This window comes from Amborella trichopoda, chromosome 11, assembly GCF_054954075.1.
Source record: "Amborella trichopoda isolate Santa Cruz 75 chromosome 11, AtrichopodaSantaCruz75HAP2 v2.0, whole genome shotgun sequence".
Lineage (NCBI taxonomy): Eukaryota > Viridiplantae > Streptophyta > Magnoliopsida > Amborellales > Amborellaceae > Amborella > Amborella trichopoda.
Window position 1 is genome coordinate 308,496 of NC_142346.1, and position 18,135 is coordinate 326,630.

Here is an 18,135-nt window from a genome sequence, read left to right on the forward strand (position 1 = left end):
GGAAGTCAGAGTGCGGTAGAACATACCATCAACCTCAATCTAGAGGAAAGTCGGAATAAGGCTAGGGTCCAGGGTTTCCAAGAGTAGATGGATAGAGCCAAAGGGGAGGAATTCAAGAGATTTCCAATGGATCTTTACCAAGTGCCCACATGCAACGACTAGCTTCCTAAAGGTGAAGGTGGACCAAGAGTGAAGGGGAATGTTAGACACTGTGAGCCAGAATCTCAGTGGCTTAAAGTAACCTATTCCCAGAGGGAAAGCATCGCCCCTTTAAACAAACAAAGGAGAGGTAGATTGCAGAGTAGAGCGAGCACTTTCCACAGGCGGATATGTGAGAAGGACAAAGCCATTGGATAAACTCTTGCACCCAAGGTTAGGCTCTTTCCAGACCCGTTGTCCCCATCTTTCAATGGCTTTAAAATCATCCCCTCTAGGACGAAAAAAGGCCACCAAAGAGGCTCGCAAGTTTGCAGCAAGGGGGGCTGAAACCTCGGCAGGCGTAAGGGGTATGAAGGGCGAACATAGGAGGGGAGGCGGGGGTGGTAGTAGCAAGGGGGGAGAAGGCACTAAGCACCCTGCATTGGCAGCTAGTGGGGTTTGAACCACTTGTGCGAAGGACGGCTTAGAGGAAGTTCGGGTCGGAGAACCAGAGATAGGAGCACTGTTAGAGGGCAGTGCTGCTTCGGGAAAGATGAGAGATTGTACCGCAGGGGTAGAAGGGGGAGGAGAGGAGGGGGTGTGGACACTCCGAGATGGTGGAGCATGCGAGTGAAGTCTGTAGATTCGGTTCCAGTCTAAGGGGGTAAACCACCTACTAAACGGCAGTCGCTTCTTCTTCATCTATTTTTGCGAATGTAATTCCCTCAGATATGTTCATTCTAGATTCTATCCTTTATTGTCTAGCCACTCATCCATCTCAACATCTTCATCTCAACTTCACTCATTCTATAGATATGTTGTTTCTTGACTGTTCAACGTTGCGTCCCATAGAGTATGGCTAGTCTTATAGTTGTCCTATAAAACTTCCTCTTCAGTTTCATTGATATGCGTCGATCACATAAAACACCAGAAGCACGTCTTCACTTCACCCATCCATCAGTAATTTTTCGTGCGACATCTTCCTCAATCTCTCCATTCTCATGGATTATCGACTCCAGATATCGAAAATAACCTCTTTCTGTACTTCTTGGCCATCAATCTTGACTACTACCTCGTTTATACTCCTATTATTACTAAACTTCCATTCATATATCCTGTCGTAGTTCGGCTAATTTTAAAACCTTTAGATTCCATAACTTACCTTTAAAGTTCTAACTTTATATTGACGCCGTCTTAGTCTCATCAATCAAAACTATGTCATCTGCGAACAACATGCACTACAATACCTCATCTTGTAGATGCCTAGTTAACTCATCCATAACCAAAAAAAGCGATATAGCCTCAACACTGACCTTTGGTGTAGGCCTATTATCATTGAAACTTGTTTGTCTCTCCATTAGTTGTTCCACACTAGTTAGCGCTCCCTCTTACATATCTCATCATGTTGATAAATACTTTAGAGACTCCTTTCTTTTCCAACACCTACCAAATTAACTCTCTAGGTACTACCCTATCTTATGCTTTCTCTAAATCAATAAAGACCATGTGGAGGTTCTTTTTTTTTCTCCTTCTCCCTAAACTTCTCAGGCTATTTGGCTAAGTAGGAGAATAACCTTAATTGTTGTCCTGCCTGCCGTAAAACCGAACTGATTTTGTGATACACTCGTTTCATGTCTTAGCCGTTGCTCAATCACTCTCTCCCACAACTTCATAGTGTGGCTTGTAAATTTGATCCTTTGATAGTTCGTACAATTCTATATGTATACAAAAAACCCTTCAAATTGGCTCTTACAAATACAAAAATTTAATTCCAAAATTGCTCTTGATTTAAAACAAAATTTTATTTCCAAATTGTATTTTGAGCACCCAATATGTGGGATGCCGTAGGTAGATTCGTCTTCATGTAAATTCCTTTCTTTATCAATACAAAGTTAACATTCTCTTTTTTTTTTTTTTTTGATGTGTTTTACTAAATCATTAAACGCAATTGAGGTGATTAAAATGGAAAACTTCGAAACTATTTTATTTTATTCTCCTTAAACATCCTTGGGAAACCCTGCAAATATTTCATTAGAAGATTGAGCATGCCATGGGAGTAAAAGTTCCTTTTCTATTAGACACTCCAAGATAACATACATAAATACTACCTGCCCTCAAACTAACCCCATGACTCACAAGTCATCTCATGCAAGGGGTTCATGATTGGCCAATCAAAGCTAGCCAATTAGTAGATATGCCATAAGCGTATCTAGGATTTCAGGTGCTTCCCTTAAGGACAAGTCGTATCCAACGAAAATCGATTATGACTTTTTCCTACCTGCCTTTGATATGAATACATGTACTAAGGAGGCTCTCTCCAGCTCATACATACACTGATCCATGTCTAGGACTTCGAAGTTTGAACTAATACAAGGTCAATTTGAAAGTCATGCATGCACTCCGTGAAGAATGATAATGTCAAGGTTAAGTCCCTTGCCCTTTCTAGCTGTATTCTTCACACAAAGACCTATACATCCTCTGAGTGATAAACCTTAACCACCATTGGACTCGACCAGCCATGATGAGGTATTTTTGAAATCCTCTCCAGCAGATGCATCTTAAACCCAAGCTAGTCTTGTGGTGTGGATAAGACTCTATAAGCCAAGGCCCTGGACCTCACAATCGAGGCAAGAGTCCATAGTGCAGTAAGTTTGCTAGCCTGCTCTAACTCACAAGAGCCTGCTGAATCAAGCCTGTTCCAAAGAGCACTCTCAATATGACATGTCATATATTGCTTTAAATCACATAGAACCCAATACTCCCACTACAACTCGGAATGTTGAAAAGACACGAGTATTCATAAAAAGATGCTCGGCTACAATAGAAAACCAAGAGCTAATGGCCTTTAAATGGCCACAAATCCCAACACGAGATATTTTGGTGATAACTAAGGGCATAATTTGTCAGGGTTGTGATGAACCTTTTACGTTTATCTCATCTCATGGTGGAGCTCAAACAAGGGTTGGAAGTAGGGGAGTGGACTATGAATGAATGTGAAGGTTTGATCCTTCTCACCCTTGTGCCAACACCCACTAAGGTGCGGCTAGGATTTACCAATAAGCATAGGGACGTGGTGCTTAGGACACTAATATAAAACCTGAATAGGAAATGCTATTGAGTATTGATGAATGATAGGATACTGCCATTATTGCAAAGGTGGATGCAAAGGGCTTTACTTTGTTTTTTTTTTGTGTATGAGGTATAGGGTTAGGCATATACGAAGGAAGGAGCAAAAAGCGTTTTCTCTGGAGTACTGGAGAGAGAAGGATTTTTTCGGGTAAACTGAGAGAGAGATTCTCTGGAGTATTGGCGAGAGAAGGGTTTTTCTTGGTGTACTGAGAGAGAGAGAGAGAGAGAGAGAGAGAGAGAGAGAGAGAGAGAGAGAGAGAGAGAGAGAGAGAGAGAGAGAGAGAGAGAAAACTCTGAGGATTTACATAAGTCAAAACCTTTGTCTCTTTAATCGATATGCCTGATTTGATGTATATGTCAGGTCTCAAGGTTTTGTGACTTGGCCAAACTATGATGTGGTGAAGTCCAAGAAGGCAAGAATCCTAGACATCTTCCTTCGAGGCCATTGAGACACAACACATGGCTTCTAACTTAGTGTTTTTTTAGTGAGTTGGGCACCCATTTTGAGTTTTATTGGCAACCGTCATTCCTTTTTTATCAAGAATGTATATGGACTGGTGATATGACTAAGGCCCATTTAGTGTTTTCTCATTCCCTTTTTTGATTTGAAAAGTGATGGTGATAATCTTACATTCATAATATGCAGGTCCATTTTGACTCTGCACCCACCTCTTCATGCCCCCTTTTAGTCATCCATTGTTGCTTTTACTTTAAATATTGTCCAGATGTATCCCCATGATGTTATACACACACACACACACACACACCCACTCATTATGGATTCTGGGGTATATCAAATAACTTGTTTGTGTGAACTTTTGTGAGGAGATTTTTTATTATATATGACATATAGAGTTGTAAAACTTTTTGAATCAGGTGAGGTTTAATCATTGACATTATTAAAAAAATAAGAAACTACCTATGTTGATTCCACAAATTGAAGACATTGGGCAATGATAGTGAAGATGCTTATGAAACATTCACTAGTGAATTGGTACCAAGAAAAAGGATGAAAGGTTATTGCAAACTCTATATTCTTAAATTTACAAAGTTGAGCTCCTTGTTCAAATATCCAATTTCTCTTGCTCTTGACTTTACCAAAATTGATTGATGTAGAGACAAATGAAAATGAACAAATCAGATTACAACCCTAATTACATCAGTGGTGTTCTCTATATTTCTTAGTGCTGTGCTAGAATTTGATACACAATGTCAAGTTCACTAACTAAATAGGAGAAGAGGCTTTTATGTGATGTCCTTAATATATTAAATATATTCTTGATATTATACCCTTTGTAATATTCATTTGTTCATTTGGTTTATTTTATTTTCATAGTTAGTATGCGTTGGTCTAAGAAAGGTGATGACCTTAAACTTTCCCTTTAACCCGTTCCATGCCCGGGTAGCGGGGCTGGGTTGTGTTAGGTAGGCAGCCAACGTAAAATTTTTCCAAAACTTATCATGCATCCTGAACCAACCCCAATTAATTGTGAAAAGGCTATGATGATGAATTAGTATGCGTATGAATGATATTGGGTGTTTGCTTCATGTATTTTGTTTCTTTATGTATGGTCTTCCTTTTCCCTAATGTTACTCAATATAAATTTTGTTAATAGTTAGTTTTTATTACAAATGTCAATTTGCTGAGGAGATACATGACATGATGGTTTGAAACAGGTTTTGTGATGCGGGTTTGCCCAGTGACATTATTGTTGAAGTAGAGGAAACCTTGTTTCATCTGCATAAGGTTTGCAATATATCATTATAGAGTGACATAACTTTCTTTGTTGCAGGTTATATATGTCTAGAACTTTGTTAGATGACTATTTATTGAACATGATAAGTAGATGAAATCAGTTGTAGCTTTTGTGCATTTAACATCTCTTTGTTCATGAAAACTTCTACCCATACATACTACGGTATAAAGTGGATTAGTATCGCTACACTGAGGATTTGTGGCTTGAAGTGTCCTTTTTTTACTTTATTTTTTTTGTAGTTCAATGGGGAAAGGGTCCCCTACCCGTAGTAGGAATGGAACTCAAGACGTCCTATTTTTGGCATCTATCACCCTGACCACCTATGCCTTGAGCACATTCCTAGGAAGTCTTGAACTGTCCAAGTTAAATATGAAAAGGACACATGGTGACTTGTATACTATTAAAATTGCAGGAAGTTACATGAGGCCCATAGCATCCCTAGGAATCGTTGAAAGCATGTCATGTGGGCGTTTGTTTATAAACCATACTACAAGTGTTTGGATACATGTAGAAGTGTCATGTGTGCATCTTTTTGCAAACCATACTACAAGTGTTTGGAACTTTGGATACACGTAGGTCTATAGTTACCCGAATCGCCTATGAGGGTAGCCATTCCATTTCGAAATCTCAATTCGGCGTTTCCCTGGGCGAAAGTCGATTCTAAAAGAAAAGAATTATGTTTCCATTTTTTGCTGAACGCGATTCCACCTAGTTTAGGAATCTCAATTCCTGGATTGCCGGAATCAAGATTCCATATTGAGGACTTTATGATTCTTAGCTACACAAGAATGCGATTATGCTTGTGAGAAAACGTTGATTCCAATTTTTTTGGAATTGTGAATCCATGTCGTTTGGAATCAAGTTTCTATATCGCAGACATCGTGATTCCTTGCTACACAATAATGCGAGCATAGGGAGAGCAGAAACCCTTCAATGTGTGCTCAATCATGAGTGAGCGCGACATGTATGAGAGCGTGAGAGAATTTGAAGTTGTTGCACACGGCAATAAAATCAAAATTTAAAGGGAAAAGTTTATATAGAGCCGAGGCTCTAAACAATCAAATTTGAGCATACCTCAAAAATTTCACTAGAAGAGGTTGTTTTGATGCCCAAATATCTTTAAATTGATCATCTCGACATCAAGATGCATAGACATGAGAAAAAAAATGGATTTCAAGTTATAGAATAATGTATTTGTAATGCATTTTTGGACCGTCAATTTTCAATATTTTCAAGTTTTCATAGATCTGTTGATCTACACTATTTTTGAAGCTTTAAACTTTATAAATAAATATAAAAATATATTTTAAGGCTATCACAAAGATTTCCATTATTGAAACCACATTTCTCGACACTATTTGAAAGTAGGCTCTAATTTGATGGTTTAGAGCCTAGACTCTATACAAACCGCACCCAAATTTAAAATATTGAGTAATATGTGAGCATAGAGAGAGCACAATCATGAGTGAGCGTGTCATGTATGAGAGCATGAGAGAATTTGAAGTTGTTGCACATGGCAATAAAATCAAAATTTAAAATATAAGTAATATGTTAAATTTTTTATTTTCTTATATACTAATTTTCATCCTTCATTCTATGTTACTTTTTAAGAACTCTTACCAAGAATAAATAATACTAAAAACGTATGTTACTTCAAATTTAATATTGTTTGGTAAATGATGTGGGTACTAAACTACTAATGTAATAGTTTTTAATATATGATCGGCATCGTCATTTCTTCAAGTTGAATAAGAGGATAAAAATACTTTTCTTTAAGTAAAATAAGAAGATAATAAGGATATGAGCGAAGTGCCTTGTGTCCTGTTTTAGGTTGAATTAATCATTAAATATCAGATAAATTGACTAAAAATTGAATAACTCAATTTTCAGAAGTCAAGGACTCAAAATTACATTTAACAAAGAAGAATTACTATGTCATGTACTTATTTATAATTCAAGGAAAGTAGATAAAAGGAGCTTGTCCTTGTTCTCACTCTTTGTATGCCTTAGACTAGCTCCAGACCTTGTAGGCATAATAGGGTTATCGGTAGACCGAGTCCATTGTATGGGATTGTCCACAAAGATATCATAAGGTTGACATAGTACTTGGAGTCTTGGATTGAGTATATACAGACCAAAATTCGATCTTGTAGTAATGGGTAAATTTATATATTTTTTGAATACTTCTCTCATATACCGGAGGAAATTGGTTTGCAATTCTAGTAAGGGGAGAATCTCGATTCCAATATGGGTAGAATCATGATTCCGGAATGGTGGGAATGTTGATTCCAAGTTGATGGGGACAACGATTCTAGAATTTTAAGAATCGCAATTCCTTATTTTTAGGAATCACGATTCCCAACAACCACCGAAACAGGTGGGGTCATGTGTGATTCCATATAGGTATGAAACATGATTCCAATAGGAAGGGACATCGATTCTTGCAAATAGGAAACATGATTCCTAATTTTGAATTGAGATTCCGAAATAATGAGAATCATTTTTCTCAAATTTGAATCATACGGACAACGATTCCTAGATTCCAAAACTTCTGATACATGCGATGCCGATTCCAAAAACGATTTGGAATCACAGACGTTTCCAACAACTATATGTAGGTCTCCATCTTTTTGTTCTTAGTGATAGATGATGGACATGAACCATTCCTCTACGTGAGTGGACAAATGTGGGAGGTAATGATTGATCTCCACCCCTTCCATTGGGAACAGAAGGTGGGGACATATGTATGGGTATACTACATGTATTTTAGACTTTTCTATCCATCATGCATAATTATATTATCATAAGAGCATGTGAAGTAGGACTGAAATCTTTTATTCACATTACATAGATGTATATAGACTTGTATCTTAGCTGGTTGCTCTCTTTTTATTTTTTCTTTTGGAATTAGTTTTCTTTTACTTGATTTTATAAACGTATCATGTCATCAAAACCTTTGCTAGTAGTAAACCTCAGCACAACTATGTAAGTTTGATGTTAGAGTCTTTGATGTCTAGGCTCCATTTTGTACATCTCCTATACTAGTAAGCACAATTTTTCTCTATGAAAACTTGTTAACATTTCAGAAAAGGGGGAAAAAAAAACATATCAAAACACCTTTGTTGAAGATTCATGAAGTTCTAGAACTCCTGCAACATTTAAACTTACTGAGGTATTTTGTTAGGTTCAGTGTTTGGACTTTGCCCTTCCTTTGATGTATTTACTGTTTGTTTCTTGTCCAGTTTCCTCTGCTGTCAAAAAGTGGAAAGATAGCGTGGCTATTGAAAGACGCACAAGATCATGAAGGAGATATTTTTCATGCCAAACTATTGGAATGTCCCGGAGGCTCTACTGCATTTTTGGTTGCTACAAAGTTCTGCTATGGAGCTAAGGTGGATTTTACTCCAACAAACATTGCAACGATCTATTGTGTAGCAGACTATCTTGAAATGACAGAGGAGTTTGGTGAAGAGAATTTGTTTCCCCAATCCGAACATTACTTCCATAAGATCATACTTCGCAACTGGAAGGATTGTGTGACAACCTTGCAAAGTTGTGAGGCAGTTCTTGCAAAGGCTGAAGAACTCCAAATTGTGAAGAAATGTGCCAGTGCTCTATCCATGATGGCATGCACTGACCCAAGTTTATTTGGGTGGCCAATGATGATGTATGGTAATCTACAAAGCCCTGGTGGGAGTATCCTCTGGAATGGGATAAACACTGGGGCTAAAATTACGAGCTTCCAATCTGATTGGTGGCACGAAGACGTTTCATATCTCAGCGGGCCACTATTTGAGAGGCTCACGGAAGCGATGAAAGCAAGAGGAATGCGATCCGAAAGCATAGGTGGTGCAGTGATGCATTATGCCAGAAAGCATTTACCAGGACTCACTAGACGGTTAGGTGGACAAGGAGACCCCCTCAGAGCTGCTGCTAGTATTAACAAAGTTCCTGTGGTTGTGGATCAGAAATCATTGCTTGAAACTATTGAAAGGGCTCTTCCTGCAATGAAGAGCCTATTTTTTTGTCGCTTTTTGTTTGGGCTATTGCGGTTAGCCATGATACTGAATGCTAGTGAGGCGTGCAAGAGCCGGCTAGAGAGAAGGATAGGCATGCAAGTGGACATGGCAACTCTTGATGATCTCCTTATTCCTACTTATTCTGATTCTGACAACCTTTATGACACCGATTGTGTAGAGAGGATTGTCAAACACTTTTTGTCATCCGACCCAAAAAATATGGCATCCCCATCGGATGCTTTGGAGGAGGAGTTGGGGTCTCCATCTTTGAGTCCCTTTATGCGAGTCGCTAGGTTGATTGATGGTTATCTTGCTGAGATTTCATCCGACGTCAATTTGAAACCTGACAAACTGCGTTCTCTTGCAGAGTTCCTTCCAGAATCTTCGAGGCCCTTCCATGATGGTCTGTATAGAGCCCTTGATATTTACTTCAAGGTGTGCAAGCTCTCTATCTGATTCTGGATTCATATTTAATAGTTTGCTCTTATAATTTTGGTTTTTAATAGTTTATATGCCTGCCACTCATACCTGGATGTTTGATTTTTCGACAATGCGTGGTAATATGCATGGTTATATGCTATCGTAATAATAATTCTCAAAGTCAATAATAAAAAATTTGCAACTGAGGACTACCCGGATCGAGGCCAGGCAATTCCAGATAAAATGGAAACCTTGGAAACGCTAGGGTCTCTTCCTTTTTAATTTTGTGGTAGAATTTCCTGTCTGACTCGGACTTGCCTGAGTTGCACCAGGTGATTTGAGATCAGGACTCTGGCATGTCCCTACCTATGTTTGCCTTTCTAGTCACTTCTTCAAGTTAATTGGACGTGCTGGAAAAGTCCTAGTAAGCATTAGTAGCTGTTTATTTTCCCTTGTTCTGACCTGCAATTTTTCATGTACAGCGTTGTTTTCCTTTCTTTATTCATGTTCACTTAGCTAGTTATTTAGGCATTTGCCAGACTCTTTCTTCCAGATTTAGCAGCCATTATACTTGATTTTCCCTTGTGTATTTAGAAATTATTTGAATTCATCCGACTTGAGAAGAATAGAATAGAGAACATAGAGAAAACTATTTCTGGTGCCCTTCATCTATCAGCATAAATGTGCTCTATGTCCCACCACACAGTTGTCCTTTGCAGGCCCAAGCCATATTTTAGGTTTCATTATTTTTATTTGTGATGAGAACATCCCATCATTTTCAAAAGTGAAACACAAGTCATCGACATATCTAAACAGGGGGTATCCACTAGGAAACATGCCTTGATCTGTTTTAGAACGTATGACACCCATGCATGTGCTTCTACCATACACGTGAACATGGAATATTCAAACATATACGAGGACCACTGCTTTTTGTAAAACACTCAAAAGTTTCAAAAAGGAAAACTTGTATCTTTCATTCACCATTCAAAACATACACACACATATCTACAACACGATGGTAAGTCTCATAGCAAGATAGAGAACAAAGTGTAACACACCACTTCATCTTCTATGATATTATAGAATACACCTATTGTGTGTGATATGTTATACTACACTTACAATATATGATAGGATACACTATAAATAATACAAGATCTTCAACAATCTCTATTCGTCCCCTTAAATTGAGGTTGGTTTGACAACATTAGTTTGTCAATGAGATAAGTCATGTTGAGCCATATTCATTGCCTTGGTAAAAGCATCTCCAAGCTGTTGTGTGAGGCAAAATGCAGGAGTGTGATCTCTCCAGCTAGGAAATTTTCACGTATGAAATGGCAATAAACTTCTAATGCTTTTTGTGGTCATGAAATACTGTATTAGAGGCAATAATATTGGCACTCACATTATCAACAAATAAAGGTGCGGGAGATCGAGGAAAAATATATAGGTCGCAATAAAGATCTCTCAACGAAGTTATTTCACTGCAAGCTGAGGACATAGGCCCCTATTTGGCTTTTGCAGAGGATTTTGATACAATGTGTTCTTTCTTACATATCCATGATGTGAGAGAGTCTATGAGAAACACACACCGCCTAGTGGTTGAACATTAAGTATCTGGGCACCATGCCTAGTCGGAAACAATATAGGCTCGCAACTGGGGAGAAGAATTGGAAGAGAAAAAGTCCTTAATGGCATGTACCTCGTAGATATCGAATGATATGATGGGCAACTACTTGAAGAGGTGGATATGATGAGGATCTGCAAATAATTGTCTACTATCTGCACTACATGTGATAGATCAAGATGAGTCATAGTGTGGTAAAGTATGTTGCAAATATTGGGGGTTTGGAAGTTTGCCCCCATTATCGTTTTTATATTTGACGTTTACCTTCATTTGTGTGTCCACCCATTATCAAAAGTCAGGTTGGCCAATATGATCAAATCTCTGGTGTATTTTTTTTGATGAATTGTATATCAATTAGATGAAATACGAATCTCTAGGCCAATAAAGTAAGTCAATGGACCCAAATCCTTCATCTTGAATGAGTGGCTAAGAAGCTCTTTCAATTGTTGTATATTGGCATGGTTGTCGTTCATTAATATATAGAAGAAGAGTTGTTATCTTTGAGGAATAATCGTGGGTAAATAGCAATAATCATGAGACCTTTGTGCAAATCCCACACCTAGAATGACGCGTGGAAATCGTTCATACCATGCTATTGGAGCTTGTTTCAAGCCACACAAGGATTTCTTCAAACAACAAAGCATAGACTTGTCATGGTAATACATAGGGGGAGGTCGCATATACACGGTCTTTTTTGAATGTCCATGAAGAAACACATTCTTAGATCCATTTGAAAGGGAGTACACTGGCAATTACTGTATGCACCGTGGTCATTTTAGCTTCTAGAGCAAATGTTTCTTCATAGTCTATGCCATACTCTTCCTTGTAGCCTTGAGTAACTATCTGTGCTTTATATCACTAAATCCCTCGGTCAGATCTCATCTTAACATAGAAACCTAAATATTTCCAATGATAAAAGTGTCAGCAGGGCAAGGCACAAAATCCCATGCATCATTCTTTAATAATACACTTGTTTATGTATCCACGGCCTTCTTCCAATATGGTATGGTACAAGCTTGTTGATAGGTGGAAGAAATATCCATTAAGGGAGGCAAGTAATGATCTAGGAAGTAAACAAAGATGTAGGTAGTTGAAAAGAATATCACTGGCATCAAGAGAAGTAAACAAAGATCTAGGGTGTCATGAAAAACCAAAATCATCAGAAGGAAAACCATATTGGTTAGGAGGATGAATTATATGTTAGGGGCGTTGTAATTGGATAAAGCTATCAAAATAGGCAAGATTAGGATAAAGGAAGAGGGAAGAGAACTTACAGGTAATATGGTGAACTGACCTTGCTTTGGTTGGTGATTTGAAGGAGGCATGTGTTGGTTCTGATTGCTTTGTCATTGATACATCAAAAGTTGTGGCGGTATATTAGTGGAACTGCAAGACACATTATGTGAATTTGTAAAATCAGGTGAAGAGATAGGGAATTCAAGAAATTTGGTAAGAAAGGAGCAGAAGAACATGTGAACTTAGCAATACAAGAGTAATAAAAGGGGCTTTCTAGAAAGACAACATGGCAACACACATGAATGCGACGAGCTGCCGGATCATAACAGAGGAATCCCTTTTGATCGGCACATTAGCCCACAAAAATAGTACTATGTACTTGAATAGAAAATTTCATTATTTCATAAGAATGTTCTGTCTAAACATGAAATAATAAATAATATCGAGATCTTTTATACAAAAACCGAGGATGAGAGACGATTTATGAGATAAATAGCTGTGGATTTAGCTTTCACCCAAAAAATGTGAAGAACATGGGAGTCATGCATGAAGGTCCTGACAACTTCCTGGACATGGTGGTTTTTCATCTTAGCTATACCCTTGTGTAGTGGAGTATGAGGACATGTTTTCCATGATTGGATATGCTGAGCTTACAAATATTCTTGGAGATTTTGTAATAGGTATTCTCTCTCGGAGTATGACCATAGGATTTTCATTTTTTTTGTTTTAAATTGGGTCACAACCAAATGGGACCCTAAACCCTAATAAGCGCATGGTTGAGAATTTAGGAGAAATAGCCATAAACATAGAGTTTTGTTCCAACTGTCGAACAACATATGATATAGGTGTTGTTTGGGATCTTGTTCTGTTTGGGCTACAAGCAATGTTTGATGGAGTGACCTTTGATCTCATATCCACTATCAATCCCTCAAATGTATCATTCAACAAAAAATTTTCTTTTTACAATAAGATGTGATATGGCCATATCCACTATCAATCCCTCAAATGTATCATTCAACAAAAAAATTTCTTTTTACAATGAGATGTGATATGGCCATATTCTTTACATTCACAACATTGCAATGAACATTGGTTTTTTTTTTTTGTGGTAGCTTTCCTCAAATCCATTTGGGCCAATATCCCCTCTTCCTTTAATGGTGGCCTGTTTTGTATTTCTAGCCTCCCCACAAAATTACTCACCAAGAATCACATCCATGTTGGCTACTGTTTTAGGGCTCAGGAAATTGGCTCGAAGGATCTCACATTTTGGGCATAATTTCATCAGAAACTTCATCACCTTCTTTTCATCATAACTCCTTTAAACTTTTAATGCAATAAGTATTAGTGATAGCTTTCGGACTTACAGATTCATACTTTGTTCGCAAGTTTATAAAACTAGCATAGTATCCCTGGAAATTATTCTTCCCTGAAAATTTGGAATCGTCTCACAAGATTTGATTGTTGATAAACCTTTTCCAGGTTTTCCCACATTTCTTTTGCATTGTGAAACCCTCTCATTGGCCTTCCAATGTTTTGTATCCACAGAACTTAGGATTTATGAGACAATCTTAGGATTGTTTACTTTCCATTCTTGGGTTTCTTTGGGTTGGATTGAGCAGCTTGTGATCCAGCACGAAACCTTAACAAAAACCTGAATATGAAAATGCCATTTGGGATGGTTTTGCTCATCATGTTTTATAGCCAACACATCTCCCTTCTCGGAAGCCATGTCCAATCTATGTGAGCACCCTCGATCTGGGATCAAAACTAATATTGAGAAAACCACAAAAAAAAAAAAAAAAAAGATGAAAAAGAAAAAGGAAAAGGGTATGATATCAAACCTTGCTTAAAAGAATCGATCTGAGATCAAAACTTGAATTTATGAATTATCAACCGTAAATGTTTATGGATTCCCAGAAATCAACCCACAATAGGTCAGATTTGAGACTCTTCTAAAGGCAAAAAAATGTCAGATTTGAGACTCAATAAAGAGATTAACTAGAAATCAGCCAACAGGAGATACCCAAAAGGCTACCCTAAAACCACCTTGTTTCTGTGGTGGTTTTGGAAAAGAAAGATATTATGGTTTGGGTCAAAAACTTGATCTCTCAAAACCTTCGCTTAGACACCATGTAAAACACTCAAGGAGGCAAAGAGAAAACTTGTGTCTTTCATTCACTATTCACAAGACACACACACACAACATGACAGTAACTTGCATAGCAAGATAGGCGACATAAACTCACTGCAAGATAGGGTATAGAGTGTAATGTACCACCTCGCCTTTTATGATATTGTATAATGGTCCTACTATGTATGATATGATACACTGTAGATAATACAAGATCTTGAGCATTCTGTGCACTTTCATATTAGCCGTGCCATTTGTTACAATAATCTTGGGCCTGCTTTGATTGCTTGGGCAACAAACATACCAATATTAGACCATAATTGCTTACCTCGTGCTACACACGAGGAATTATGGATCTTTTGTTTTTGATGTATGGAGATCTTTATGATTTGGCACATCAATCGAATCCTTTGTGGATCCAAGAAACTTTGATTGCATTTTCTCAAAAAATTGGATAATAGAGAGCAATTAAGTGTTTGTTTGGGGTTAATCTGCCAAGTTACCAAATGCTTGAGACTATTTTAACTGTTAGGCTAATTCTCCAAGGCACCAAATATTTGAGATATACAAGAAGTGGTGAGTATAATGGCCGAGGAATTTGTAGATAAACATGAGGGACTAGAATGCACTTTAGTAGAAGAAACTAAACACTATTTTTGTATGGAAAATTGTTTCATGCAGGCTGGACCGCATTTCTACATATGCGGTCTAGAAAGTGTAAAGCATCCATCTTTAAGATGGATGCAAGTACGTGTGTTCCATCTAAAAACAATGGAAATGAACGGTTCAAATGTTCTTATTAGAATTATTATTTCTAGTTTTTAAAATTTATTTATTTTTTCATATTCATGAACTCCATGTTAAAGATTACATGTCCTTAAAAATTAAGTCTTAAAATCCATCTCAAAAATAGATTTATTAAGAGGCCTGCATTTCTACATATGTGCGCTTGGCCGCATAGAAACTGGGTCCTTTTTGTATTGGATGTTACATTAATTGTTACTTTCCGGAGGTAACAAAAACAATCTTCATTAATGCAGAAATAATCTCCTGCAGTTACTCTTTTCTCGTGGAATGTCTGTAGGAGGAATTCTACTATGATTTTCCTGAAAATCTGTTTGAATTAATAGAGAGAGAGAGAGAGAGAGAGAGAGAGAGAGAGAGAGAGAGATCAGCTTAAAAGTTGGGAAATACTAGCTGGATGGTATTTCCCTGCTGTCAAATTGTCCATGCAATTTCATACTTCCATATGACAATCTGTGTTGCAGATGCACACGCAGAGAGAGAGAGAGAGAGCAATTTGCAAGTTGTGCATGTTATTTTCTCGTGCTAATACTAGCTGGATGGTATTTTGTTGTTGTTAAATACTTCATACGTTCTCAAACTTCTATGACCATCCATATTGCAGGCACATCCTTGGCTCTCAGAGAGAGAAAAAGAGCAACTGTGCAACATCATAAGCTACCAGAAGCTGTCCATGGATGCATGCACCCATGCTGCCCAAAATGAACGCTTGCCTCTCAGAGTCATCGTTCAGGTCCTTTTCTTTGAGCAATTACATCTGAGGACAGCCATTGCTGGATACCTCCACATCTCTGAAAATGATGATATTCCCCCCCCAACAGCCACAAGTGCTGCTGCAAATCTCACTGCAGGCCAGTTAGTGCAGAGAGATGGGTGGGTTTCAATTGTGAGAGAGAACCAGGTTTTGAAAGGAGACATGGACAGAATGAGATCGAGGGTTGGGAAATTGGAACAAGAATTCACCACGATAAATCTTGCTATACAAAGAGTACGAAATATCAGAAGCTCATTCTCATCACCGCGCCTTGTTTCGAGGGTAATGCGTAGTTGCAAGCTCCTGCAATCTTCTTCTCAGCATCATCAAAAGGAGGAGAAGGATAGTACACAAAGTCCGGTTTTGGTTGGTGGTACCCCAACAGAAACAGCTAAGCCACGCCAATCGAGACATCGGAAGAGTCTCTCTCTGTTCTGAACCAGACGTACAAGGGGTTAAACCTCGCTTGTCAGGGTTCATGTAAAATATACTGTGAACTGCAATGCTTGAAAGTCTTGAGATTGGACGAAATACTTGTGGAGAGATGGGGGGTGAGGAATTCAATTGGAGAGAGAGAGAAATCTCTCTGACTTGTGTTAATCTCGTTGGTTCAGCAAGGTGGTTTCATATCTCTCGCGTCCCCCCCTCTCTTCCTCGCTCTCTGTCTCAGAGCTACAACAAATTAAACTGGTTTGGATGTGATCTCTCTTTCACACGCTCGCACGGGTAGAACCAATTAAACTGGTTTGGATGTGACGTGATGTGATGTGCTGGGAAAGTATGATCGTAGAAATATGTGGTCATACGTTTCATCGCCATCCAATCAGGAAATGGACAATGATGACTGCAGGGTGGGACCCACCAGAATATTTGACGCGACCCAAGTGGTAGATCGGCTCTCTCTCTCATTACATGCTTGGCCGTGATTGGGTTGGAATGTAATAACACTCACCACTATTTTCCTATGCTCATGTGGCTCATAATATACATTCCCTTTTGTTCTATAACTGTTGATTATTGTACAGGGCCAGGCTATATTCTCTCTCTCTCTCATGTTGTATACTTGTGGATTCATTGAGCCAATTTTTAACTTGGGTGCGGTTTGTATAGAGCTTACCTTTAAATAGTATTGAGAATTGTGGTTTTAATAATGAAAATCTTTGTGATAGTCTTAAAATATATTTTCATCTTTATTTATAAAGTTTAAAGCTTTAAAAATAGTGTAGATCAACAAATCTTTGAAAACTTAAAAATCTTGAAATCTATTTTTTCTCATGGCCATACATCTTGATGTCGAGATGAATAATTTGAAGATATTTGGGCATCAAAATAACTTCTTGTTGTGAAATTTTAGATGTAAGCTCAAATTTAATTGTTTAGATTTAGAGTGTCGGCTCTATATAAACTTTTTCCCTTCAATTTTGTTGTGATGTGGGTGTGTCTCTCTAAAGGATATATGAGTCTAGATTCACATTTAGAAATGCGGGCCCCTTAATAATTTAATTTTGAAATACTATTTGATCATAAATTTGATGGAATATATAATATCTAACATGTTAATTTGTAAAAATAAATAAAATTTTAAAACTAGATATTTTTTGGAGAAAATATTTTAACGGTTGATTTTATTTTTTCCTATTATTTACTGGACCTAGTTTTGATGGACGGTCTAGATCTCGGAACCCGCAAAACAACAATTGGTGCGGGATTGGAAACAATTTTCCCTCTCTAAAAAGGTCTGTACTTTTAGGGATTGTTTTCGCACACCTCTTCTCCCTTGAGTGTCACTGTATCTCAAAAAAATTGGGAGATGCGTTGAAGATAGCTGAAGGACCGGTGGAACCTCTCTTTCTCTCTCTACCGTCCTTCCAAATCCATAAACTATTACCATTACCATTACCATTACCAAGAAGAGAGAGCGAATTGTCCCAGGTGCCCTTTTCCTGCCGAGAACCACGCTCATAATTATTTATTTTTCAAGGTCTGGTCCTCACCTCTCCCTCTCTTTCTCCCTTATCATTCACCTTTCTCTCTCCTCTCATGCCTGAGCTCAAGGCAAAGGAATTTCTCGATTGACGACTGTGTATTGTTGGCATTCCCATCTCCCCAAATTATTA

The 18,135-nt window shown here is 38.0% G+C and overlaps 1 protein-coding gene across 4 annotated transcripts in view; it reads left to right on the forward strand.

Moving 5' to 3' along the window:
• LOC18441479 (Phototropic-responsive NPH3 family protein) overlaps positions 1-17,195 on the forward strand; it is a 28,758-nt gene extending 11,563 nt beyond the window's left edge. For 2 of the 4 annotated variants that reach the window (XM_011627690.3, XM_088851868.1), the window contains exons 2-4: positions 4,945-5,014; positions 8,267-9,478; positions 15,869-17,195. In XM_011627690.3, the coding sequence (XP_011625992.1) occupies positions 4,945-5,014; positions 8,267-9,478; positions 15,869-16,456 (1,870 nt within the window). In that variant the 3' untranslated portion in view covers positions 16,457-17,195. Of the gene's footprint in view, positions 1-3,676; positions 3,753-4,944; positions 5,015-8,266; positions 9,479-15,868 lie in introns of those variants that run through there. The other 2 variants (XM_088851870.1, XM_088851867.1) reach the window with 2 other exon arrangements.
• The last annotated feature ends 940 nt before the right edge of the window (positions 17,196-18,135 follow it).